This window comes from Cervus canadensis, chromosome 25 (genome assembly GCF_019320065.1).
Source record: "Cervus canadensis isolate Bull #8, Minnesota chromosome 25, ASM1932006v1, whole genome shotgun sequence".
Lineage (NCBI taxonomy): Eukaryota > Metazoa > Chordata > Mammalia > Artiodactyla > Cervidae > Cervus > Cervus canadensis.
Genome location: NC_057410.1, coordinates 30,981,085 through 31,008,535, shown reverse-complemented (window position 1 = coordinate 31,008,535; position 27,451 = coordinate 30,981,085). Strand labels below are relative to the sequence as shown.

General features: G+C 40.4%; 1 protein-coding gene across 2 annotated transcripts; it reads right to left on the bottom strand.

Annotated features, from left to right (window-relative positions):
* Nucleotides 1-455: 455 nt before the first annotated feature.
* On the bottom strand, nucleotides 456-27,044 carry NDUFA12 (NADH:ubiquinone oxidoreductase subunit A12). Of its 2 annotated transcripts, XM_043447044.1 has the most exons (4): nucleotides 26,861-27,017; nucleotides 25,961-26,043; nucleotides 21,659-21,746; nucleotides 456-727 (listed from the first exon to the last, which is right to left on the bottom strand). In XM_043447044.1, the coding sequence occupies exons 1-4, from the start codon at nucleotides 26,944-26,946 to the stop codon at nucleotides 547-549; spliced, it is 438 nt and encodes a 145-aa protein (XP_043302979.1). In that variant the 5' UTR covers nucleotides 26,947-27,017; the 3' UTR covers nucleotides 456-546. The 2 variants fall into 2 exon arrangements, with proteins under 2 accessions (XP_043302979.1, XP_043302980.1); XM_043447045.1 differs by lacking the exon at nucleotides 21,659-21,746 and having other exon boundaries at nucleotides 26,861-27,044.
* Nucleotides 27,045-27,451: the final 407 nt, after the last annotated feature.

Genomic DNA, 27,451 nt, shown 5'->3' with positions numbered 1-27,451 from the left:
GCTCTTTTATTTGTGAGCAAAAAAGTAAACTGTCAGTGACCTTACTTGGCTTAAGAAAATAAAAATATATTGGAATGGATCCTGGGGTCGTTCACAGATTCAAATAAACCATGAGAGAACCAAAACTCTAGAAACAGGAAACCTCTCATAACTTTCTTACAGGGCCACCATAAAAGCGATCCAACTTTGGTGTCTCTTAGTCTGTCCATTCAAATTTCAAATTCCCATGAGAAGATCTGTTTGGCTCAACTCAGTGTTAGGTCTCCCCTATCAATCAGCTATGGCAGCAAGGCAGGGTCACAAAGCTCAGACACAATCACACAGGTGACGGGACTGGAAACCACACAGCTGCCCCAGTGGAAGTCTACTTCTTACTTACTTACCCATGTTTGTAAGCTTCTATTTTGCAGCTGATAAATAACAAAGTTAAGGACAAAAAAGCACAAAAGACACTGTCTAATCAAATAACTTTAATCAAGTTAACAGTAAGCAGTACAATTATAGGAAAAGCCCCATATTTTACATGTAAATTGCTTTTCGTTGTCTTTACTTGTAAGGTGTTGAAGGTGGGACCCACTCCTGAATCTTCTTTCTAGTGGTGGAATAAGGTACGTACTGTTGTGGAGTGCCACTCAGATTGAATTTATGGTTTGTCCAAATGAATTTACGAGCAGTAGGTGGTTTTACTGTTGGAGGATCATCAGTCATACAGTGAAGCCAACGATGCCTTAAAGAGAGAAGAAAAAAAAAAAAAGACAGTTATGAAGAGGCAGCCTAGTGTAGGAGGAAGAGAGCTAAGAGAGCAGTTCTGGAGTTATGTTGCTTGAGCTCAAATCTCAGCTCTATCACTAACTAGCTGAACTTTCCTATGCCTTGGTTGTTTCATCTGAACATTCTTACTAAGGAAAGTATAAGGATTAAATCAGATAATACTCCTGTGCACGGTAGGTACTCAACAAATGTTAGCTAATGCTTTTATGATTATTATATGTCATTAAATCTTGGACCCCATCAATTTTAAGATACACCATTATTTTATGTATCACTAAGAAAGAAAAGAAGATGCTGCTAATTAAATTGTGGCACTATTGATTATAACATGTATCTTAATTTTAGATATAAAAATGTAGTTTAGAACTGATGACGTACAGCATTACTATTAGATGCTAGAGGCTGCATCCGCAGTTTCAGTATGCTCAGGATGCTCTGGTTCATGAAGCTCTAGTTTGAAACCCTTGAGGCTCCTGTTGAAGAAGAGGGTCTCTGCATGCATCTTAAGTCAAAGCTTAAGTCTGAGCACTAGAGGACATACAGTTTGTTATAATAAAATTGTTCAACTACAGCCCAAAGTTCACGAGTGTTTCAGCTTCAAGTGTTTGTCAAAAGATACGTTGGGGGAGGTGCCAGAAATCAGGCCTAAAGAAGGAAGCCAGGTGTTTCCTTGGACTACAGAAAACTCTAATAACAGAAAAGAAAGAAACTAAGTCCAAGGGACAAAGAGTAGAACTGAGCAGAAAACCAAGCTGAATTTACATGGGAGAGGAAGGGGAGAGAGAATTCATAACAAGACTCAGTTCATAAGACAAAGATAAAAAAAAAAAGAAGAAGAAAAAATTAAAAAAGAAAGACAAAGATGACTCTCTAAGAAAAAAAAATGTAAATAAACACTACTGAACTCTAAAAAAATAAATAAATAAAATAAAAGACATTTCCTCATGTCACAACATTTAAAAAAGGAAAAGGGAATGAGGGGACAGGCACAGATTTGCAGCTCCTAGGGAAAAAAAGGGGTGGGGTGGGGTGTGGTCAGGGGGGATTACCCAGCTAGAGAGGAATGGGCACGTCAAGGAAGTTTCAGTAAAATAACTAAGACTAAAGCTAATAAGAAAAATTCATGTTGCTATGTAAGTTTAAGAATATTTGCTAACAGTAATTGATAGATACAGCTAGGTAATTATCTAAGATCAATAAAATATTATTACAGTTGCTATGTTTGTGTCTAAAGATAATTATATCAAAACCAGCTAACACAATGAAGAATGAGGAAGTCTGGCTGCTTTCTCTCTCACATCCTCCAAAGGAAAACGGGGATTAGTGAAAGTAGCCTGGACCAATAAACCATGACTATTACAGACACTGGTGGTGAGGCGGGCCCCACTAGGCACCTGCGGGAGGGATGAGCTGAGAAAACCAAAGCTCTTGCTCACCAGGGCTTTTCTGTAAGTCAAGGCGCAGCAGAAATGTTTAACTTTTGCCTTTTGGGTCAGCCTGAGTAACTACAAAAAAGTGTGTTCAAAAAACGTTAGTTGCTCCGTCATGTCCGACTTTTTGCAACCCCATGGACTGTAGCCTGCCAGGCTCCTCTGTCCATGGGATTCTCCAGGGGAATCTTCCCAACCCAGGGACTGAAACCAGATCTCCTGAACCACAGGCAGATTCTTTACTGTCTGAGCCATTTTTATTCAAATAATTGTCATCAAGACTCCTGAAAGTTAAAATGATATTTCAAGAAGCAGAGTCCAAAGCTTTTATATGCCCATTCAGTAACTTAACTGAGAGCTCACAGAGAGATAGAAAATGCTAAAAAGAGATAGAAAACTAAAAGAGGAGGGAATTCTCTGGTGGTCCAGTGGTTAGGACTCAGTGGTTTCACTGCCAAGGGCCCAGGTTCAATCCCTGGTCAGGGAACTAAGATACCACAGACTGCACTGTGAGGCCAAAAAAGGGAAAGAAAACTAAAAGAAATTTTTACTGCCAACATATAAAATCTGAAAATGTTCATCTTGTAAGACTATTGGCTGGAGTCAGGGAATGAGTAAACAATAATTTATTCTCATTATGTTAGAATAAGAAGCTACAAGAAATAAGAAAATGTTTATAATTTGCTAGCCTAATATTACCCTTCTATTAGAACTATATTATTAAATAAAGCCTAAAGAAACAATATCTTTTAGATTTTCACACTGAAGAGTTTGTGCAAAACAGGCTTGCATTTGGGTCATTTTTATTCCAATTAATTAAAGGCACCAATGGACTAAGAGTATTGCCTAGAAAACTCTGTTGGGCTGGCATCAGACCCACTTCAATTTCATACCACTGTTATTACATTACAGGACAAAATATAAACTTAAACTTGATGATAAAGTCAGTGAGACTATAAATAAGGAGACTGGCAGAAAGGCAAAAAGTTATAAATACAGAAGAGAGAAATATTTGTAATGAAAACAGATTAGTTAGTTAGTTCAGTCGCTCAGTCGTGTCCGACTCTCTGTGACCCCATGGACTGCAGCACACCAGGCCTCCCTGTCCATCACCAACTCCCCGAGTTTCCTCAAACTCATGCCCATCGAGTCGGTGATGCCATCCAGCCATCTCATCCTCTGTCGTCCCCTTCTCCTCCTGCCCCCAATCCCTCCCAGCATCAGGGTCTTTTTCAATGAGTCAACTCTTCACAAAAACTTAGTACTTAAATATATCCAAGTATGTCAAAATTAACAACAAAGATATTAAACCATAATTACAACACAACTCAAATGGAAATAAATCCCACAGGTGGTTGATCCAATTTTCAGTTGTTCATGAGGAAAATAGAAAGACTGAAACACAAAAAGAAGTGTAGAAAGGAACAGGAAAAGAAGACCTTCTCTTTCTTTGAAAGCATACTACTTAAGCCTGAGGTTGTTAGCCACTTAAGTACAAAATGGAGGGATTTATTTCTGAAGAAAGAATAAAACAGCCTAATAGGAAATTTAAGAAATAAAAATATACACCATATAAAACAGAGTGTGTGGTAAATGATCTTTAAGATGGATATTAATAACAAAGATAAAAAGTTTAGTTTTCCTTTTCAGAAATAAAACATTAACAAATAACAGCAACAAAAATATAGGCTGTTTTGAGTCTTTCCCTTGGATAATAGACATTATTGACTTTGGGAATCAAGGCTGGAGTCTGTGCTCATGTTTCAGATATTTTCACCTAACCTCACTGAGCCTGGACACACCAAAGATTTTTCAAATTTTCAGAAAACAGAAAAAATCAAACACACACAAAAACAGACTAAGAAAAACCACACAAACCCTCCAGAATGTTTTCTGGGGTAAAAATATTCATTATACTAAAACTGTTATTACTCCACCCCACTTCAGTTTATGAAACATTCTCATGCATATCACCCAGTCAGTTAGTACTAAGTACTTTGTATTTTAAAATTGAGGAAACAGAGTTGAAACCACCTTCCCCAGGTCCCACAGCATGTATGTCACACAGCTGAGGCTTGAACAGCTTCCCAGCAGCTGAAAACAACATCGTGATCAGGAGCTTAAATACAAGCAACAGATGAAAACTGGCTCGGATGATGACAGCACTTAAGTATCTGTCAAAATCCTGAGATCCATCTAACCATAGGATAAGACTGATATATTCTACAAAATAAAAACCCAAAATAATTCATTACAAGATAGCCAACTCAAACTTCATTAGCTCAGTAATTACTGTTTTTAATTAAATGCAATCTGAATCAAAATCTCAATAGGGTTTGACAATTATAATTCTAAGGATCAGCTGCAAGCCTATCTTAAGAACACTTTGAAAACACAACAATCAGGAAGGCTGGCAATACCAGACTTTAAAGTCACTGACATTAGAACAATATAAAAATTGGTACAAAAACTTTGTACTAAGAATTTGGTACAAAAGTACAATAATAGAACAAAATCCCCTAGACTTAAGGATATAAGGTAAGGTTGGCATATCAAACTATTGGGGAAAATTAATTTTTCTCAATAAATTATGCTAGGACAATTAATTTTGTTGACAGAAAAGTGCAAGAATATTTATATTCATAAGATGTGTTGATACTAACAGAATATGAAGGACCATTTCTGAGCTTAACATCAAAGTCCAAAAGCCATAAAGAAAAAAAATGGTAATTTTATTACATAAAAATTAAAGTATGTTTATGTCCTAAAACTCTGAAAACAAGATTAAAAAATAAAAGAAACGCGGAAATATACAGAAAAGTAGTTCACCTATCACTACAAAACAGAAAAAGTGAAACATCCAATAGCAAAACAGATAAATGATGTTAAAAGATAAGTCATAAAAAGAAAAAAGATAAACAACAAAAAAGTTCAACCAAGGGAATAAAAATTAAAACAAGATATAACTTCTTACTTGCTAAGCTGGTAAAGATTTAAAAATAAAATAATATCTAGTATTGGTGAAGTTATAGAGAAATCAAACTCACGTACTGTGAATGTATTTACCCTGAGAATGTCAACTGAGGGTAATTTGGCAGCAGGTACCAAACACTTACATGTACACTTCTGGACTCAGCAATTTTACTTGTAGGAATGTGCCATAGAAAATAGGATGTATGGGACTTCCCTGGTGGTCCAGTGGTTAAGAATCTGCCTGCCAATGCAGGGGACTCCGGTTCAATCCCTGGTCCGGGAAGATCCCACATACCATGGAGCAACAAAACTGGTGCGCGATCAATACTGAGCCAGCACTCCAGAGCCTATGAGCCATGACTAGAGAAAGCCCGTGCACAGCAATGAAGGCCAAGCGTAGCAAAAAAAAAAAAAAAAAAGAAAGAAAATAGGATGTGTGGATAAACGCTTACATACAAGGATACTGGCCAAAGTTATACTTATAACAGTAAAAACACAGAAAGAACAAAACAAGAATATACGGAACACTTTAACTCAGGGCATATCCACATGACAGAGAATTAAAGTCTTAGTAAATATTATGTTAACAGAGAATATTTTATGACTTGAGAAAATGCTCACCAAATGTTAAGCTTAAAAAGCAGGTTATTTACTTAATTTACTGAACGATACTAGATAGCATTTGTCAAGTCATGGCACTGTTCTAAACAAAATATTAACTCATTTAATTCTTAAAACAACTCTAGGAGACAGATGTTATTAACCTGATTTAATAAATGAATAAACTAGAACACCAAGAGTTTAAAAACAACTTGCCCATGATAGTGAAGCCAGGATTCAAACACAGGCTACCACTTTAAAAAATCCACTTACATTAAAAACAAAAACAAAGGATATGTATGTATAGGAAAAGGGGAAATGAGAAGAATATATATCAAAATATCAACAGTAGTTTGTCTCTGTGTGGTAGGATAATAGGTGACTTTTTATTTTCTGAATTTTCTGTAACAAACATGTACTACTTTGTAAGACAAAAGAAAGCTATTAAAAATTAAAATCCTAATTCAAAACAACTAGCAGGTTTTTAAATCCTCCTTGAAGTCATCTGTCATTTACTTGACTATTAAGTAGGTTCTTCTACTTCTAACACCATTTATCCCACTTTAGGCCATCACTTAAAAAAAAAAATCACTCTCTTTAAAGTACTGAATGTTTTAGTAGCAGATAGACTGTTTCTCTCAGTCTACCTTAATGGAAATTCTTCCTACGTCACTCCCACAGCACGTCTTTCACTATAGTTACATAGAAAAAGTTCAAACTATTTTTCTAATTTAGAAACCTCAAAAATTTCTACATATGACTATGTCTGGCATATTTTATACTTTGATAACCTGTGAACATCAAATAGATTTTGTCTGGAAATTGCAGAGTAGTTCTTTGTTCACCAAACTACACAGTTTATTTCCACAATCAGGTATGAAATTTTCCAACGACACATCTTTGTTAAAATGTTACATTGAATAGTGAATAAAATGTGTTATTCTTATTTTCTGGAACAGAAAATAAACATTAGGAAGGAACTATTTTGAAAATAACCTGCAACCCACTGTACTGAGTAACATTAATTTCAATTCAGAGTATTTTATACAACACTTATTATCTGAAGAAGGACACATTGAGCAGATATATCAAGAGGAAGACAATATTCTCTGGCATTGAGAGATGGCAATTTATTTAGGAAAATAACATTCTAAAAGACTAAGATACAATTCAGTGGGACAAGATATTAAAAAAGACAAGCTGAAGTTAGAGTGGAATTCAGAGGTAAATATATTAACAGCTTCAAATTCATAGAAAAGCTATAAAAGAAGTGACAGATATTCCATTTTTGGATCAGCTAGCAGAAGCAAATAAAATTACTGTATCCAAAAAGCAAAACAACAGTTGTTTCAAGTAAAACAGTAAGCCCACATTCATCTAACAAATGTTTACTGAGCACCTACTACGTGTGAGACACTGATTTAGGCATTAGCATCACAACGGTGAACAAGATTCTTACCAAGAAGCACGGCAGCTGGAGAAACACCGAGAGAAGGACGGGGCTCTTCCCCTCGGGCAGTCTAAGGAGCAGACACCGAACAACCCGAGGGCATGAGCCGAGCGCCCTGGGGAAACATCAGGTGCGAAGTGACTGAGGTGGCAGTGTGGTCACTCCTTGAGGAAAAGCCAGAAGGCCAATGTGGCTAATGAGTCAAGAGTCAGCAGGCTGGTGAACTGGGCAGGGCACACAGACCTGGAAGGGCCAGGATGGCATACGGCCTTGCAGACCAAGTGAAGTTAAAGTCGCTCAGTCATGTCCGGCTCTTTGCTACCCCACGGACTAGACAGTCCATGGAATTCTCCAGGCCAGAATACTGGGATGGGTGGCCTTTCCCTTCTCCATGGGATCTTCCCAACCCTGGGATCGAACCCAGGTTTCTCTCATTGCAGGTGGATTCTTTACCAGCTGAGCCACAAGGGAATCCCAACAATACTGGAGTGGGTAGCCTATCCCTTCTCCAGCGGATCTTCCCAACCCAGGAATTGAACCGGGGTCTTCTGCATTGCAGGCTGATTCTTCACCAACCGAGCTATCAGGGAAGCCCTGCAGACCAAGTAAGGTGCTGGAATTTTAATTCTCATCACGATGGAAAGCCAATGGAGAGTTCTGAACAGAGTACTGATATAATCTGAGTTAACATTTTAAAATAATCACTCTAATCACTTAATCATCTTCCCAGGTGGCGAACTGGTAAATAATCTGTCTGCCAATGCAGGACATGCAAAGACACAGGTTTGATCCCTGGGTCAGGAATATGCCCTGGAGTAGGAAATGGCAACGCACTCCAGTATTCTTGCCTGGAAAATTCCATGGACAGAGAAGCCTGGCTGGCTATATAGTCCATAAGGTCACAAAGAGTCGGACACGACTGAGCAACTGCATGCACATGTGCATGCACACACACACACACACATGACCACTTAGTATGTTGGGAATACTGGTATATTGTAAGAATTTAAGCCAACCAGTTAAGTGGTTGCAAAAGTCCAGGCAAGACATTACTGTGTTCTGGACTGGGATAACAGCCACAGATGTTGTGATTAGGCATGGAATATTTTCAGAAAATAAAGCAGAAAGAACATGCTGATAGAATGGTTACTAGAGAAAGAGTTTAAAAGGACCCTTAAATTTTTGGCTTGAATAAACAAGAGTCATTTAAGGGCTTAGGAACATTTTGCTTGATGGGTTCATTAATCTACCTACCCTGGGCATCTGAAGATATTTTAAAAAATCAAATACATTACATTTATAAATGTGCCCTAAAATGCTTAAAGGGATGTAATTAACTAACATTGCACATGGAGATAACTCCTTAGGAGAATTTAATTCTTTCCATTAGAGTTTATTAACCATTCATCAAAGAACAAGAGAATATAATTGTTTTTTATTTTTATGCACAAATATTCAAGTTACTAATCTTGTTATCCTATTCATAAACAAATCCTCAACGCTTAAGAGCAACTACATTTTCATGTTTGCAGCTACAGTTAATAGAATATTCATTTTAAACCCAAATTGCCATTAGTCCTGTCTATATTCAAAGCCCCTCTACACTAAGACACTCAAACTGACAAACAGCATATTAAGTGAAAACATCTGTGCTATATTAAGTGAGGGAGGGGGAAGAGAAAATATTGTAAATAACAAATGTATTTGTATACACACATTTACCTATATATAGTGATTAATATTTATAATCACAAATCTTCTAAAGAAGACGCAACCAATGAACTACAACCTGTTCTCCACATTGTGGTCCTTTGAAAACATTCCTCTACTCAAAAGCAGACAAACAGGTATCTGTTCAGTCAGCGAACAAAACCTTAACAGTGCTTATTTCTTGGCTAAGGAATTAGTTTATTTTTGTTTGTCCTTCTGTGGATTTTCTAAGTTATCTATAACAACTGTACATTTTTACAATCATGATTACAAGGATTCTTTTTAATAACAAGGAAATTTGCTTATAGACTGAAAAAAACAGTAAATAAAACTGAATGATTAGGAACACAACTAACACAAATATTTATTTAAAAAGACTAAAGGAAATGTGGCAAATGCTGACCGTGGTTGCCTCTTAGGAGGGTATGTGGATTACCCCCGCCCACCCAACAGATTTTTAAAAATTTTTCTCATCTCTCCACATTTTTTTCAAAAACAGATTTCATTTAGATTCAATGAAGTTCACACTGCCAAATGCACGTGGACACTTCTCTGTCCTTTTTTTTATTTTTTTTTATTTTTTTTAATTTTTTTAAAATTCTCTGTCCTTATATTACTTAACCTCTCAGCAAAAATCAACAGTTAGACTTCCTATGATTGTTGAAATGCTAATCTCTCTTGTCTTCCTTACTTTGCTATTAACTACTTATTCTTTACCGGCTTGACCTCTGTCCTAATCTACAGATTCATCTATCCTGCTGTTACTTAACATAATTGTTCACTTGGATTTCTGACAGGTATCTCAAATTTCCTACATCCAAAAATGAGGCTTCTGATTCCCACCCTCCACCCTCACAGGCTACCCTTCTCCTAGTCTTCCCATCCTAAAAAGGGACCACCACCCACCCAGTCTCTCAAGCCCCAAGTAATCACCTCCAGGTAATCCTCCCCACCTGCTACCTCACTTCTCTACAAAGCCTTCTAGAACACCTTCTGTCAAGTGGAAAAAAAAAAAAGTGGACTAAAATGATGTTGTGTGTGTGTGTTAAGTCGTTTCAGTCATGTCCGACTCTTTGCAACCCTATGAACTGTGCTAGGTATCCTAAATAAATTAACCCTACAAAAGAAAAACCATTGTGAGTGTCACCATGGCACTAAAAAAATCTTCAAGGACAAAATTATTTTCTGTAAAAAAAAACAAAAACGAAAACTTTTGAACATAAGCTATAATTTCTTTTAAAAAGTACTTATGTATTACTTGAGTAATTTAACCATTAATTTTAATAAGAAAAATTAATATATGAGGAGGAGAGACCAGTGCACTACACGGAAGAAGGAAAGACATTGACTTTAAAATGAACAGAAGGCGCCACCAAGTGGGAAAAAAGTATATCCACAGTAAAGAAAAATCCAGGCAAGCCAAGGTTTTTTCTTTTTTAACTTGGCTTAAAGGATTTCAGAGTTCAAATATTTCAAACCACACACAAACAAAACTTTGTTTCTCCTGATGTAAATGAAAACAGCAATTTTATACTATTATGCAAAAAACTGTCCAAATTTTCTATTGGTATTCAACAACAATTTTATCATGTCAAAGTTCATGTAGATACTGATTATTTACTTGGTTTACTACCATAAAAATGAATATAAATATTATTGTGCATTACTGCATAGATGGTGGCAATTAGCTAAGTTAGAGATAAAATTAAGAGTACTCCAAAATGGTATAAGACAGTACTTGTAATCCACTGAAATAAAGACTTTGAGTATTCTATTCAATCAAGTTAAAGGAGAAATTAAAATCTAATTGCTGACTCCATAAATGAATAAAGGACATCCCTGGTGGCTCAGACGGTAAAAGCGTCTGCCTACAATGCGGGAGACCTGGGTTCGATCCCTTGGGTTGGAAAGATCCCCTGGAGAAGGAAATGGCGATCCACTCCAGTACTCTTGCCTGGAAAAATCCCATGGACAGACAGAGAAGAAGCCTGGTGGGCCACAGTTCATGGGGTCGCAAAGAGTCGGGCTGAGAGACTTCACTTTCACTTTAAATGAATAAAACAGAGAAGAAAAGGAAGGTACTGTAACAAAGAAAAATAACAGATTGTAAGTTACAATACAGTATTAGTCTACCAGTCAGTACTCATTAAGTGACTATAAACTCCAGGACAGGCTCTTATATATTTTCATCCGTATAAATGTACAAACCCATGAGTACCTGAAACATAGTGGGGTGCTCAATAAATATTCACTGGATGGCATGAACTATGTGTAAGCTGGGTGCTGTGCTGGGCTCTAGGCAATAATTTCACTAATTTTCAAGGTTCACGTGGCTCCACTGGCCATCCAAGATGTCTGCACCGCCATGGACACCTTTTGTTTACCTGCTGACAGACCTCACCGGCTGCTGACACGCTCAAAGAAAATGAAAGCTTTGAGACAAGACCGACAAAGTGAACTCATTTTCCCACACAATTTCTCATGTTACCACAAAGATGGGGAACGTTAAGTGAGCCACAAGTTCATTAAAAATATGCCCTGGTTCTACCAAAAACACTGAAAGGATGCCTCTGAAGGGAAATCCTTCCCTAGGTGAGACTAGGTAACTACTCAACAGACTCAGAGGCCGTCAGAGGCCACAGAGGGCGCCTGACAACTCAGAAGGGCCGAGCGCAGGAGCCACAGCCTGAGGAACACAGGGACACATCGGGTGCTCCTCCCGCCGGGAGTCCCTGCAGGAGTTCATCCAGGGGCCGTGGCTCACCCAGACATCCAGAAGCTGTTGTCTTTGACTCTCTAGATGACACAGCACAGGCTCAAGGGAGATGAGAACCACAGAGGCAGGGGCAGGAGCCGCCCTGACTTTAAAGCTTCACGTCCACAAAAGCTAACATCTCTGCTAACAACTACACAGGCACGGCTCCAGGACTGCCATTCCCAGCAGGGACATACCGGTTCTCAGAGCAACAAGACAGGGGAGCCCAAACACACCTAACTCATCAGGCATTTGTAGGTCCTCTCAAGCTAGATGCAGTTTGCCAATCAAGGATCAGTTTTATCCAGCAATATGACTGATACAATCTAACCTGGTTTCCAGGGTAACAGAGCTAGATATTTAACTGAAGATCAGAGTCTCTCAACCCTTTTACCCATAATTTATGAAAACTGCATACCATGCTAAGTAAAATCACCAACCTCTATTCTGACCTCCCGATTAATGTTTTCAACTATCTACCCACCACACTCACTTGGCTGTCTAACAGGGATCTCAGATGAACTCTCGATTACCCCTTCCAATTCTGCTTCTCCCATCCTGCCTGCTCCTCCTCTTCACGGCTAATATACCACTAGTAGTTCAGGCCTAAATCTTGAAGCTACCCTTTTCTCTCAAAATCCAATCTATCAGCAAATCTAGTTGAGTCCATCTTACTTCAAAATGCGTCTCTGTGGTGGGCAGCCTCTAAGATGACCTTCAGTGACCACATCCTCCTGGTGGACACACCTTTTGAGTCTGGTTAGTTATCCTGAGTTAGTTATCTTGAGTGTGGGTTAGACTGATGGACTCAACTCTAACCAACAGAATACAGCACCAGTGTGGGGTATCACTTCTGAGATTAGGTTTAAAAAGACTGTGGCTTCCAACTATGGTGCTCCCTTTCATCTGCTCCTGACTGTAACCCTGGGAAAACCAGCTGCCGCATCATGAGGTAGTCTTGAGGGGAGGCCGACACGAGTGTTCTAAGGTCTGTCTACAGCCACGTGAATGAGTTTGACAGTGGATCCTTCCAAATGTAAACCTCATTATGACTGCAGCCTCACATGGCAAAGAGATGGGGAAACAATGGAAACAGTGACAGACTTTATTTTCTTGGGCTCCAAAATCACTGTGGATGGTGACTGCAGCCATGAAATTAAAAGATGCTTGCTCCTTGGAAGAAAAGCTATGACCAACTGAGACAGCATATTAAAAAGCAGAGACATTACTTTGCTGACAAAAGTCCATATAGTCAAAGCTATGGTTTTTCCAGTAGTCATGTATGGATGCCAGAGTTGGACCATAAAGAAAGCTGAGTGACAAAGAACTGATGCTTTTGAACTGTGGTGTTGGGGAAGACTCTTGCGAGTCCCTTGGACTGCAAGGAGATCCAACCAGTCCATCCTAAAGAAAATTAACCCTGAATATTCGTTAGAAGGACTGATGCTGAAGCTGAAATTCCAATACTTTGGCCACCTGATGCTGACTCATTAGAAATGACCCTGATGCTGGGAAAGATTGAAGGCAGGAGGAGAAGGGGATGACAGAAGATGAGATGGTTGGATGGCATCATTGACTCAATGGACATGAGTTTGAGCAAGCTCCAGGAGATGGTGAAGGACAGGGAAGCCTGGCGTGCTGCAGTCCATGGGCCGCAAAGAGTCAGACACAACTGAGCCACTGAACAGCAGCAGCAGCAACAAACACACGGTATCTTCTGTGTAGCCTGTGAGAGAGTCTAAGCCAGAGATATCCAGCTAAGCTGCACTCAAAACTCTTACCCACAGAAACTGTAAGATAATGTTTATTGTTTTAAACTAAACTTGAAAAATCTGTTACACAGGAGTAGACAACTGCGTGTGCGTGCTCAGTCATGTCTGACTCTGCGACCCCAGGGACTATACAGCCCACCAGGCTCCTCTGTCCATCCTTTGGGATAATCCCAGCAAGAATACTGGGATGGGTTGCTGTTTCCTCCTCCAGGGGATCTTCCTGACCCAGGGAATGAACCCGTGTCTACTGCGGGTCCTGCACTGGCAGGCAGATTCTTTACCACTGTACCACCAGGAAAGCCCCCAAGAGCCATTAGGTGGGGCTAAGCAAAATGAGTATCTGTCTGCTTGGCACAGTGGGTGGAGAGGAGGAGTGTGGCAACAGACTAGTAAGGTGACAGAGCCTGCCTGGGGAGAAGAAGGCATCCACGTGGGGAGGTAGGGGGAGATGCCAAGTTGATGTGGGGTGTTGGAAGCAAAGTGGGGTAAGAAGGGAGTTCAGAGGTGGAGAGTGGGAAGGAAGCAATGAGAACTAAAATACGTAGAGTGGAATTCATCAAATAAGTAACTCTATTTAAAAAAAAAAAAGAAACAGAAATATGGAAAGAGCAACAACTGGAACATAACCTGTGGTGTTGGACTGGATTCAGTGGCATTGCTGGGGATGCATGGTTTTCAATATGTAGACTAAAAAAGATAGAGATATAGATATATACACACACACACACAATCGTCAGAGCAAACTAAGCTTGTCCACTCAGACGGGCTGGGAGCAGTGATGCCCCAACAGCAGTGAGCATACCTTGCACTTAGATATTATAACAGTCTCTAAATACTATTCTCTACTGAAAAACAGCAAGAAAACAAAACAAACATGGGGCTCCTCAAAGAAATGGCTGTTTTCATGGGTGGGGCGGGGAAAACATAAGATGAACCTGGAAAATTTTTGTCAGAAAGAATGTGCTCCAAGAATGTTGGAGATGTTTTAAAAGGACCAGACTGAATGGACTCCTACTGGTAAAACTGAGTTCAATTTGAGCAATAAAAGAACAAATTATATTAACAGATTATGCTGCTGCTGCATTGCTTCAGTTGTGTCTGACTCTTTGCAACACTATGGACTGTAGCCCACCAGGCTCCTCTGCCCGTGGGGATTCTCCAGGCAAGAATCCTGGAATAGGCTGCCATGCCCTCCTCCAGGGGATCTTCCCAACCCAGGGATGGAGCCTGTATCTCTTATGTCTACTGCATTGGCAGGCAGGTTCCTTACCACTAGCGTCACCTGGGAAGTCCATTAATGGACTATATAACCCATTGATTAAAATAACAGTTCATACTGCTATAAATAAATTAAAGTTTGTTGAATAACTGGATAGTTACATAACTTCAAAGTTTCTCCCCATAAAATGCTAACTGTAAAGGGAAAATGAGTAACTTTAGAATGCAGAAATCTGGGGAAATCAGAAGCCATTAATAAAATGCAACAAGAAGAACCTGACATTGCTTCTGACATTCCTGCCACAGATCCATGGCTGGCATCAAGTTATGAGAAAACACTGGACAAACCCACACTGAGGGACGCTCCTCAACACAACTGGCCTGTAATTTTTTTTTTTTTTTGGGCTGTAATTTTATAAAGCATTAAGATCATAAAAATCAAGGAAAAATTGATGAACCAATCCAGTGTGAAAGAGACTAGAGAGAAATAAGGTCTACATGAAAGCCATGACCAGATCCTCTTGCCATAAAGGATACTGTTGGGAACACTGATGAAACCTGAGACAGGGTCTGACCATTACACAGCAGTGGTGTAGCACTGTTAATTTCCTAACTTTGATAGCTACACTGTAGCTATGTATGTAGGAGAATGTATTTGTTTGTAGGGATTATATACTAAAGTTAATTCAGTTGTAATATGACATCATTTTGGAAACTTACTTTGGAATGATTCAAGTACTTGGAACTTTTCAGAAAATTTGGGATTGTTCCCAATTTTTAAAAAATTGTAAAACAGGACTTCCCTGGTGGCGCAGTGGATAAGAATCTGCCTGCCAATGCAGGGGACACTGTTTCGATCCCCGGTCCAGGAAGATCTCACATGCCACGGAGCAACCAAGCCTGTGTGCCACAACTACTGAGCTCATGCTTTAGAGCCCTCAAGCTGCAGCTCCCGAAGCCTGCGTGCCCGAGAGCCTGTGCTCCGCAACACGAGAAGCCACTGAAATGAGAAGCCTGCACACTGCAATGAAGAGGAGCCCCTGCACACTGCAACTAGAGAAAGCCCATGCACAGCAAAGAAGACCCCTCACAGCCAAAACTAAATAAATAAAATTTAAAAACCTGTACAACAGATCACACTCTATCTTACCTTCCAGTGACTTCCTAAGAACTTTAAAAAAACAGCCAAAGAATTTACCCATGACTTCAAGATCCACATTTAGATGTAGCTACTGTAGGCCCTGACTTCCCTGGTGGCTCAGATGGTAAAGCGTCTGTCTACAATGCGGGAGACCCAGGTTTGATCCCTGGGTCGGGAAGATCCCCTGGAGAAGGAAATGGCAACCCACTCCAGTATTCTTGCCTGGAAAATCCCATGGACGGAGAAGCCTGGTGGGCTACAGTCCATGGGGTCGCAAAGAGTCAGACGTGACTGAGCGACTTCACTTCACTTCACTGTAGGCCCTAGCTAGTTCTCCATCCTCATCTCCTGACATCTTCCCCTCACTCATTCCATTCCAGCCAAACTGGCCACTTTGCTGTTCTTTTGACTACAAGCAATACATCTCAGATACAAAAGGTCTTTGCACCTGTGGTTTCTGCTGTCTGGAACTCTTCATTTCCCCCCACCTCAATCCCCTCCCCTTGTCAACTGTCACTTCTTCAAGAAGCCTTCCCTAACCCCTGTATAAAACAGCCACCTCCCCACCGAGAGAAGGCGCTCACTCTCTATCTCTTTATGAATATCAGCTTCCTGGCATTTACTGTTTCCTAAAACACATAACATATTTATTTTTCTGCTTCCTCTCATGAGAGCAAGGGCTTTGTTTCACTCACTTGTTGTATCCTCAGTGCCCACAATTGTTCTTGGCACCCGGTAGGTATGCGATAGGTTTTTTTTTTTTGCCAAAGGTATTTGAATGAATAAAGATGACAAACTATAGTTCATTACTTTATACGTAATATCTGGCTCTCTAATGAAAGAAAAATCAACCCAACTTCAGACTTATTCATAGGTCAAATCAAAGGTAAGATTAGAGCTCTACAATGTATTGCACTCACTCAGAAAAGGGGGTTCTGAGAAACAAACAGCTGAGCTAATCCAAACTACTTTCTCTAACAAAGGCGCATCACAAGTCTTTAAGCTTCCTTTACAAACAAGGGTATCAAAGGTGCTCAGAACTCAGGGGGCTCCACTCCACAAAGACACCCAGCTTTGTATCCTCAACTCTCCTCAGGCAGCACCCTAGCAGGTGATGTATCTTTTACAGCTTTCAGCTTCTTTTTTATGTGATCTCAGATCTTACATATAAAAGGATTGGCTTGGCTGAATAGTACTTGTCATTTCAGGTTTTTAACTATTTAATGATTTAAAATGTGTTTCATCCCACATAATTTAAATCAATTCCCTCCCCTAACCCCTAATCTAGATAGGTACTCTGAAGGAGATGGCCATCCATCTGAACAAGCCAGCCCACAGGCCTTCTACACACTTTCAGGACCAACCCCTCCCCAAAACAATCAACCAAACAAATGAAAACTGCAGGATACCTCGTCGCCTAAAGCCAACACTCCACTTTGAGATCGTGGTCTCAAATAGTGCCCCTGACATACAAGAATGCCCTTTCAGAGAAGGCAAATAGCTCCAGACCTAAAATCAAAGCTCCTCACATTTTAACAGACCATAGATTATTATTTCCCATTAAAAAGAGCACAAAAATCCAGCCGCAAATAACGTCAGTGCTGCTTTCTCATGTTAAGAGCCAATGAGTTTTATTAAAGACATACTCCAACACCGTAATCTTCAAACGACACCACTGATAGGAGTAAATGCTCCTGGGGAGTCCAAGCAGTGGACCAGAAGTTGAAAACTGTATGTACGTGAAATCTTACAAACATATTTTCCTTAGCTCACATTAATTTAAGAAAACAAAAAACTACTCTGTCCAATCAAGTAGACTGTTTAATTGAAATAAAATATTAACATGGAAGCAACCTAGATGCCCATCAGCAGACGAATGGATAAGGAAGCTGTGGTACATATACACCATGGAATATTACTCAGCCGTTAAAAAGAATTCATTTGAATCAGTTCTAATGAGATGGATGAAACTGGAACCCATTATACAGAATGGAGTAAGCCAGAAAGATAAAGACCAATACAGTATAGTAACACATATATATGGAATTTAGAAAGATGGTAACGATAACCCTATATGCAAAACAGAAAAAGAGACACAGATGTACAGAACAGACTTTTGGACTCTGTGGGAGAAGGCGAGGGTGGGATGTTTTGAGAGAACAGCATTGAAACATATATATTATCTAGGGTGAAACAGATCACCAGCCCAGGCTGGATGCATGAGACAAGTGCTCGGGCCTGGTGCACTGGGAAGACCCAGAGGGATCGGGTAGAGAGGGAGGTGGGAGGGGGGATCGGGATGGGGAATACATGTAAATCCATGGCTGATTCATGTCAATGTATGACAAAAACCACTGCAATATTGTGAAGTAATCAGCCTCCAACTAATATAAATAAATGGAAAAAAAAATCATTTGAACCATACAAATAAAGTTACTAAAGATGAAATACAAAATATGAAAAAAAAAAAAGAAATAAAACATTAGATTAGTTCACTTTCTTAGTCGCAATTAGCCACATTTCAAGGTGCTCTGGGCTACATGAGGCTGGTGGTTTTGTTGTAGTTCAGTCACTAAGTCGTGTTGGACTCTTCCCGACCCTGTGGACTGCAGCCCGCCAGGCTTCTCTGTCCATGGGATTTCCCAAGCAAGAACACTGGCGTGGGTTGCCATGCCCTTCTCCAGCGGATCTTCCTGACCAGGGATCGAACCTGCGCCTCCTGCACTGGGAGGTGGCCTCTTTACCACTGAGCCACCAGGGAAGCCCCGTGGAAAGCACAGTCATAGAACATTTCCATCATCACGGAAAGTTCCATTGGACAGTGCGATATTTAAACTGACAAACATCTTTAAAACAAACAGTCAAAAACAAACAAACAGAAAACAAATCTCATAAAGAAATACAGATTTCCACTTTCTCTTGAAAACTCGTGTCTGGAAACCCTGGGCTGGACCCCCCGGTGGAGCTGGGGAGAGCGAGCAGCCCGCCGCCCTCACCGGCTTGAACTGCTGAATAAGATCAGAGCCAGAGCTCTTTCACCCTTTCTCTTCACTACGGCCAAGTGATACTACAGCACCCTGTACTTCCTCAAAGACAGCCACGCCATTATGTAACCCAACATATATGATTGGTGACACCTCTGCATCAAGAGATAGTCTACACCTCTCCTGTTAAACATGAACAGAGTTTTCTAACTGCCTCGGCCAAGGGAATGCACACTCAGTACTGGATGATTTCCAACACCATCTAGGATAAGGTGACGTGGCTTCTGCCTGTCACTCTCTCTCAGAGCATTTGCCTGAGGAGGCTCAGGTTACGTGAGGGTATTCTAACCCAACACCCCAGCCATGCCCCCAGTTAAAAGCCAGCATCAGTTGCCAGACGGTGAGAGAACGTATCTCCAGACTGTTGTCAGAGCTGCTCCAGGTCTTTGCTCAAACCCTCCAACCCCCACCTTCAGCCAGGGTGTCCTTGCTTAAAACCAGCCAAACAATCCACTACCTCCACCCACACATTTAGTAAAAGTGAACATAAATTTTTAAGTTAAAGGGTCCAGAGATAAGAAAGGAAGCTACAAGCAAAGACTCAGATGGAACCAGATGAGACCAACCAATGAATCTGACCTCCAACTATAATGACCCTGAGTCATCTTATACATTGATTTCTATGATATTAGCATATTAAATGGCACACCTACCAACAGTGATGACCAGACATTAATGACAAAAAAAGGATAAAAAGGAAGCGGCACCCCACTTCCTGAGGGTGGGGGGAGCCCTACCTTTCCTGGCAGACTAATGCATACAGCCAAAGACGCTTGGAGAACACACAAAAAAAACCTTCTGTGAACCAGGACCCCAGGGAAAGGAGCAGTGACCCCCACAAGAGGCTGAGCCAGACCTGCCTGTGTTTGAGGGTCTCCTGCAGAGGCATGGGGCCTCATGGAAGACAAAAAAAGTCAGTGGAGGTGATGGAATCCCAGCTGAGCTATCTCAACTCCTAACAGATGATGTTGTTAAAGAGCTGCACTCAGTAATATGCCAGCAAATTTGGAAAACTCAGCAGTGGCCACAGGACTGGAAAAGGTGTTTTCATTCCAATCTCAAAGAAGTGCAATGCCAAAGAATGTTCAAACTGCTGCACAATTGCACTCATTTCACACGCTAGCAAGGTAATGCTCAAAATCCTTCAAGCTAGGCTTTAACAGTATATGAACCAAGAACTTCCAGATGTACAAGCTGGATTTAGAAAAGGCAGAGGAACCAGAGATCAAATTGCCAACATCTGCTGGATCACAGAATAAGCAAAGGAATTCCCAAAAAACACCTACTTCTGTTTCATTGACTATGCTAAAGCCTTTGACTGTGTGGATCACAACGAACTGTGGAAAATTCTTAAAGAGATGGGAATACCAGACCACCTTACCTGCCTCTTGAGAAACCTGCATGCAGGTCAAGAAGCAACAGTTAAGACTGGACATGGAACAATGCACTGGTTCAAAATTGGAAAAGGAGTACATCAAGGCTGTATATTGTCACCCTGCTTATTTAACTTCTATGCAGAGTACATCATGAGAAACGCTAGGCTTGATGAAGCACAAGATGGAATCAAGATGGCCAGGAGAAATATCAACAACCTCAGATATGCAGATGACACCACCCTTATGGCAGAAAACGAAGAGGACCTAAAGTGCCTCTTGGTGAAGGTGAAATAAGAGAGTGAAAAAGTTGGCTCAAAACTCAACATTCAAAAACTAAAATCATCGTATCCAATCCCATCACTTCATGGCAAACAGATGGGGAAACAATGGAAATAGTGAGAGACTTTATTTTCCTGGGCTCCAAAATCACTGCAGAGGGTGACTGCAGCCATGAAATTAAAAGATGCTTGCTCCCTGGAAGAAAAGCTATGACGAACCTAGACAGCGTATTAAAAAGCAGAGACATCACTTTCCTGACAAAGGTCCATATAGTTGAAGCTATGGTTTCTCTAGTAGTCATCTACGGATGTGTGAGGTGGACCATAAAGAAGACTGAGCGCTGAAGAACTGATGCTTTTTAACTGTGGTGCGAAAAAACTCTCGAGAATCCTTTGGACTGTAAGGGGATCAAACCAATCAATCCTAAAGGAAATCAATCCTGAGTATTCATTGGAAGGACTGATACTGAAGCTGAAGCTCCAATCCTTTGGCCACCTGATGTGAAGAGCCAACTCACTGGAAAAGATTCTGATGCTGGGAAAGACTAAGGGCAGGTGAAGGGGGCAACAGTGGATGAGATGGTTGGATGGGATCATCAACTCAACAGACAAGAGTCTGAGCAAGAGTTTGGGGATATAGTAAAGGACAGCAAAGCCTGGCGTGCTGCAGTCCATGGGGTCGCAAAGAGTCAGACACGATCAAGCAGCTGAACAACAACTATTGCCACCTGGGCAAGAAGTTGATCTGTGAACATAGTTCCTGCTTCTCCACTCTTAGGCCAGAGAATAAGGCTTGTGCTGAGTCAATCTCAATCAGGGTCCATGGGATGTAATCAGTAACAAGATGATTCCAGCATCATCCCTCTGAGTCTTCCTCTTGAAGCCTCAGACATCCTGGAGCAGAGATAAGCCATCCCTGCTCTGTCTTGTCTGAACTTCTGACCCACAAAAACTCCAAGATAAATACTTATTGTTGTTTTAAGCTACTAAGTACTAGGATAACTAATCACACAGCCATCACAATTGGGACCGATGCTTCAGAACACCACCGATTAACTTAGGAATAGAAATTTGACAAATATTTGTGTGATGCAACAAATATTGCCAACTCAAATAAAATAAAATGCTGATGCAGCCTACCATTCAGGGGGCACCATGCTTCCATCCACATCCCAGAATGTGTTTTTGCCATTCATTTCAGTAGTATATATAACCCATCGGTGACGGCCTGGATGGAAAGATCGAGGTGTAGTTTAGAGAGATGTGAGGAGATAAGGACCAGCTTTCTAAAACAGCATAATTGCATAGTATCAAAGTAATCTTTTTATTAAGAAAAGACTTTTATATGCTCTTATGTAAGAGAAAGAGAACTACAGAGACCCGGATGTACTATTGAAGGCAAAAGTACAGGGCAAGGTTTATCAACAACCTAGTGGCCACCTCAGGAAAACCCCTCTAGGGCAATGAACTCACTCTGTGGGTGGGGCTCAGGCCTTTTCCACAGTGCAGAACCCTTGCTTCTCCCCCAGGCCCCCTGCCAAGGGGGTATCAGAGAGGGAAGGGGAACATGTTCCCAGTCATTCTGGGTATTCAGGAGAGAAAAGTGCTCCTCCTGAAATTGGGGCAAGAGAAATGTATTCACAGCAATCATATTTGAGCTACAGGTTTCCATATAAATATTTTTAAATACCATCAGAGATTCTTTAGGAAATTGGTGGTTATTACATAATAAGTAAACATTATATATGATGGTTAGATAAGTAGAACAGCTCATGTTATCCAAATAGTATGGCTGCATGTTTTAACAAATTTCTATGAAGCAGCTGAGAGCTTAACCACAATTTACAAAACTGTTAGGCAAAGGCCTGTATTTTAATGAACACAGTCACTTTTTTTCCTTTTCCTTTTTATTGGGGTATAGTTGATTTACAATGATGTGTTTCAGGTATAGAGCAAAGTGAATCTGTTTTATATATATATATTCACTCTTTTTTAAGATTCTTTTCCCAAACAAGCCATTATAGTGTGTTATGTAGAATTCCCTGTGCTATACAAGACTGTCATTTATTATCAGTGGCAAGTTATTTGTTAGGCAAGTTATGAGCCTCAGTTTCTTTATCTATTAAAAGTGGATGACTATATCCACATCTTAACATTGCTATGAAAATTAAATATCACACACACACCTAGTTTAGTATCAGGCACATAAGTGCATAATAAACATTAATTTCTTTCATCTCTTCCTCACTGCCCTCACCCCCACAAAGGGAATACTGAATTCATCCCTGTAATGAATTTTAAGCCAATAAGCAAAATGATGCCATGATAGAGCTGGGCTTTAACAATCTCATAATCTATATATATCAAAATTTTAAATGAGCATACTCAGATTCAGCAATTCCACTTACAGGAATTTACTCTTAGAATACTTAAACAAGTGAATGTGGACATTGTTACAACCAAGTTCACTGCAGCAATGTCTCTAATAGCAAAAAGTTGAAGGCAATGTCTACCAATAGTGAACTATTCAAGAAAATAATGGTTCTTCCATACAGTGGAATACAGTGTTGCTATTAAAAAGTATGGTGTGAAAATTTGTAAAGTAAGAAAACACAAAACAAGTGTTCAAACAGAAAAGAATGCTGTAGATACCTTCAACTTACTATGGGAAAAATGACCCATGATTTTTAAGTAGAAGTATTTCAGTTTACAAACAACATGCATTACATAATTTTAAAAAATGAATGCTTACATATGCACTGAAGAATCTTGAAATATATATATATATATAAAACACTATTAAAGTGGGGTAAAACTATGAGACAAGGAAGCTTTCCTTTTTCACTTCATACACTAAGTTTCAATGTTTTACAACAAAATATATCATTTTTTAAATCAGCAAAAGTAAAGATATTTCCAATGTGAGGCAAAAACAGAAAGAAGAAAAGGGGGGAAATGAAGGAAGTTTAATATTATACTAGTTTGTAACAATGGAGAAGGCAATGGCAACCCACTCCAGTACTCTTGCCTGGAAAATCCCATGGACGGAGGAGCCTGGTAGGCTGCAGTCCATGGGGTCGAGAAGAGTCGGACACAACTGAGCAACTTCACTTTCACTTTCATGCATTGGAGAAGGAACTGGCAACCAACTCCAGTGTTCTTGCCTGGAGAATCCCAGGGACGGGGGAGCCTGGTGGGCTGCCATCTATGGGGTCGCACAGAGTCAGACACGACTGAAGTGACTTAGCAGCAGCAGCAGCAGTTTGTAACAAAGCGATGAATAGAAAGAATTTTGGCCTGGGGCTCTCCCACTACCTAGCTGTTATTTAATTAAGTTCCTTCTGGATAAGACATTTTCTTGGGCCTCAGTTTTTTTCTCTATTAAAAAAAAAACAAACAGCTTTTTGATAATCTCTTAAAATCAACTGCAGGCCTAAAACTATGATTTGCCTAAATATTAAAATATTATGGTTACAGAGTGTTAAGGTATTGCTGTTTACTCCTTGTAGACCAAATTGTATCCAATGCAATCACACTTGGATACATGATTTACATATTCCTAAAAATATTATTAAGGTCCATGACCAAGTTTCCTCTGTAAAATGAGGGAGGGGGAGGATTCAAGTGCTTACCTCCAGTAGATGTTAAATACTAAAATAGATAATGTATGTTTTATGTGTTTAGAATGCACATGGCACTCAAGGCCATTATATTTCACCTTGTAAGTTTTTCCCCTGGATAAAGACTAATTATTCCCTCTCTGATACTTTTAATCTCAATCAAAAGATAATTTTTTTATTATAAAAACAAATGCACATGGCAAAAAATTTCCAACAGTTCAAGAAGGTAATAATAATAGCAACAGTAGTATGTTTTTTTGAGCACTTACAGCCCGAGCAACAGGCCAGTGGTTCTCAACAGGGGGCAACTTTGCCCCCAGGGGACATTTGGCAAAGTCTGGAGACATTTTTGGTTGTCACAAGTGCAGAAGGGAAGTGTCCCTGGCACTTGGTGGCTCGATGCCAAGGATGCTAGCATTCCCTAATGCACAGACCAGCCCCTCACAACAGAGAATTAATCTTGTTGAGGCTGAAGTCCTACATTTGGATAAGCTGCTCCCATTCATTTTTAATCTATTTTTTATACAAGTTTATGAGGCAAATATTATTATTATGATTCTACTTTATAATATGAGGAAGCTGGGGCTGAGAGACATTAATGAAGTAAACTTCAGAGTTACAAAGTTTTAACATGGAGGAACAGAACTTTACCATCTGATAATACTAAGTTTCTTGTATTTCCTTCCAGCATTTGGAATATGAACACAAAAAGCTTAATTTTCTTCATATGAGGATATCAAACATTGTTCTGCATCTGGAATTTCTTGTGTTACAAACATCTTTGACATCTTTCTATATAAAATGTACTGGTTTATATCATTCTTAATAACAACAAAGTATTATAAAAAATGCAATTCATCAGTATCCAACTTATGCACCATTAATGTTGCTTATAGAATTTACCAGTAAAACAATGCTGCAATGGTTGTTTTTGTTTTGCAAGAATATTTAAGGTGGATTCCTAGAAGTTGAAGTGCTGGGACAAAAGATATGTACAATGTAAATTTTAAGAAAATGTACTGACTGTCCTCCAAAAGGACTGTACTAATGTATATACCTTAAAAAAACATATATTTATTTAGCTGGCTACACCAGGTCTTAGTGATGGCACATGCAATCTTCAATATTCCTTGTGGCATGCAGGATCTTTAGCTGTGGCATGTAAACTCTTAGGGCATGTGGGATCTAGTTCCCTGACCAGGGATTGAACTTGGGCCCCCTGCACTGGGAGCGTGCAGTCCCAGCCACTAGACCACCAGGGAAGTCCTAATGTATATACTCTTATGGCATTTCCCCAATAAGTATTTATCAGACTGGCAAATACTTCAAAATTCAACAGGTGAAAAAAGATAATGCTGTTTTTTGAGCTGCATTTCTGTAATTACAAGTGAGGATGACCGGGATAAATTAGGGATTTAGATTTAAAATATACACACTACTATACATAAAATAGATAACCAAAAAGGACCTTAATACGTTGTAATAACCTATAATGGAAGAGAATGTAAAAAAAGAACGTGTATTTATCCACACATACATGAATCCCTCTGCTGTACACCTGAAACACTGTAAATCAACTGTATTTCAATAAAAATTGAAAAATAAAAAAATCATGTATTCTTTTAATAAAAAGTAAGAATGAGCATTTTTTCATGCCTTTGTGGGTGACATAGTTTTCTCTTCCTGCGGATTATCTTTTTCTTTCTTCTATTGAGTTCTTCATCCTTTTACAAGTACTTTGTAAAAGCACATTATGGAAAACAAAGTAAAATCAAATCCCAATCTCACTCCCATTACTTATACTCCAAAATACTGAACTTACCAAAAAACTGCTTGTTGTCTTCATAGTATTTATTTCCATATTTGTCTTCTCCCACTAACGTGCCAACCCTCACATCATTTGCCCTGGGAATGTCCAAAAGAAAACAGACATTTTGGAAAGATTATTTATTTACAACACATAGGTAAAAGAGAGAGTATTAACTTTCACAAACATAGGCAGCTGTGCCAAGGGGAAAAACGAGGAGGTGCTGGGTATGGTCCCCGATTGTATACTCCCAGCACAAGAGAAGAGAAACTGAGCCAACAGATATGCCTTAAATACACTAAATATATAGACGCAATACCTTCAAATTACAAGACTACCTTTAAGAATCTATTATCCCTAGGCCTGAGGCACTGGAGTTAACAATAAATTTCAGGAAACCTGGAAATTAAAGTGTTTCATCTTAAAATGATACGGACACCTGGCTCTTTCATTCGGCTCTAGGTCTCTAACTCCGTTACCCCGGACGATGCTGCTCGTCCAATTCACGGAGTTGAAGGACTAGTCGGGGAAAATTGTAATCACTTCGTTTAACTCCTTACAGTACACGGAAGGAAAGTGAAGGCCAGCGAAGGAGGGGAAAAAAACCCGAAAGTTTCCCAAGGTCACGCAGTGTGAGCTTCTGGCAGGCTCATTACTCTCCAGGAAGCAGAGCAGGGGTGCAGCCCATATATGCCCTCACCTCTATGTCACAGCTCTGTCTCCACAGCCAGCTTTGATCCCCTCTCCGGGAGAACCCGGGACAGACTTCCGCCCGGGGGAAGCCAGGCTGACTTGGCCGGTTGTCCTTGAGGAGAGTTGCGGATGCTCCAAGGTGACCCAAGCCCGAACCCCTTTCCAAGAAACCAGCCAGGGTAAGTCCAGGCCCAGAAGCCAAGAGCATGGCTGGCCGCCTACCTGAACAAAACTCGAAGATAGCCGCGGAGGCCACCGTGGCCGCTGACCTGCTGCAGCCCGCGCTTCAGGACCTGCAACAACTCCATCTTGTCCTGCAGGCCCCGCCTCCCCGGCGCGCCGCGGAAAACCCACCGGCGGAACCAGCCACTCAGCCGCAGGGAGCCGACGAAAGTTCCCAAGCACGCGCGGCAGGCGGAGTTGGTTTTGCGCATGCGCCGGTCTGGAGCTCCCTCTTGTGGCCTCCGCCCGTTTACCAGAGAAGATGCTGCTGCTGCTAAATCGCTTCAGTCGTGTCCGACTCTGTGCGAACCCATAGACGGCAGCCCACCAGGCTCCGCCGTCCCTGGGATTCTCCAGGCAAGAACACTGGAGTGGGTTGCCATTTCCTTCTCCAATGCATGAAAATGAAAAGTGGAAGTGAAGTCGCTCAGTCGTGTCCGACCCTTCGCGACCCCATGGGCTGCAGCCCACCAGGCTCCACCGTCCATGGGATTTTCCAGGCAAGAGTACTGGAATGGGTTGCCATTGCCTTCTCCGAGAAGATGAACTTGGTTGTTGTCCCTCCAGAGCTGAGTTTTCAGAGATGCCATT

Bases quoted from the DNA above. Each gene is read 5' to 3' on its own strand.
- NDUFA12 (XM_043447044.1), bottom strand. From the start codon at position 26,946: ATGGAGTTGTTGCAGGTCCTGAAGCGCGGGCTGCAGCAGGTCAGCGGC. The intron at 26,044-26,860 runs GTAGGCGGCCAG...GGACATTCCCAG, and splicing joins TATCTTCGAGTTTTGTTCAG to GGCAAATGATGTGAGGGTTG. The intron at 21,747-25,960 runs GTAAGTTCAGTA...CTTTCCATCCAG, and splicing joins AGACAACAAGCAGTTTTTTG to GCCGTCACCGATGGGTTATA.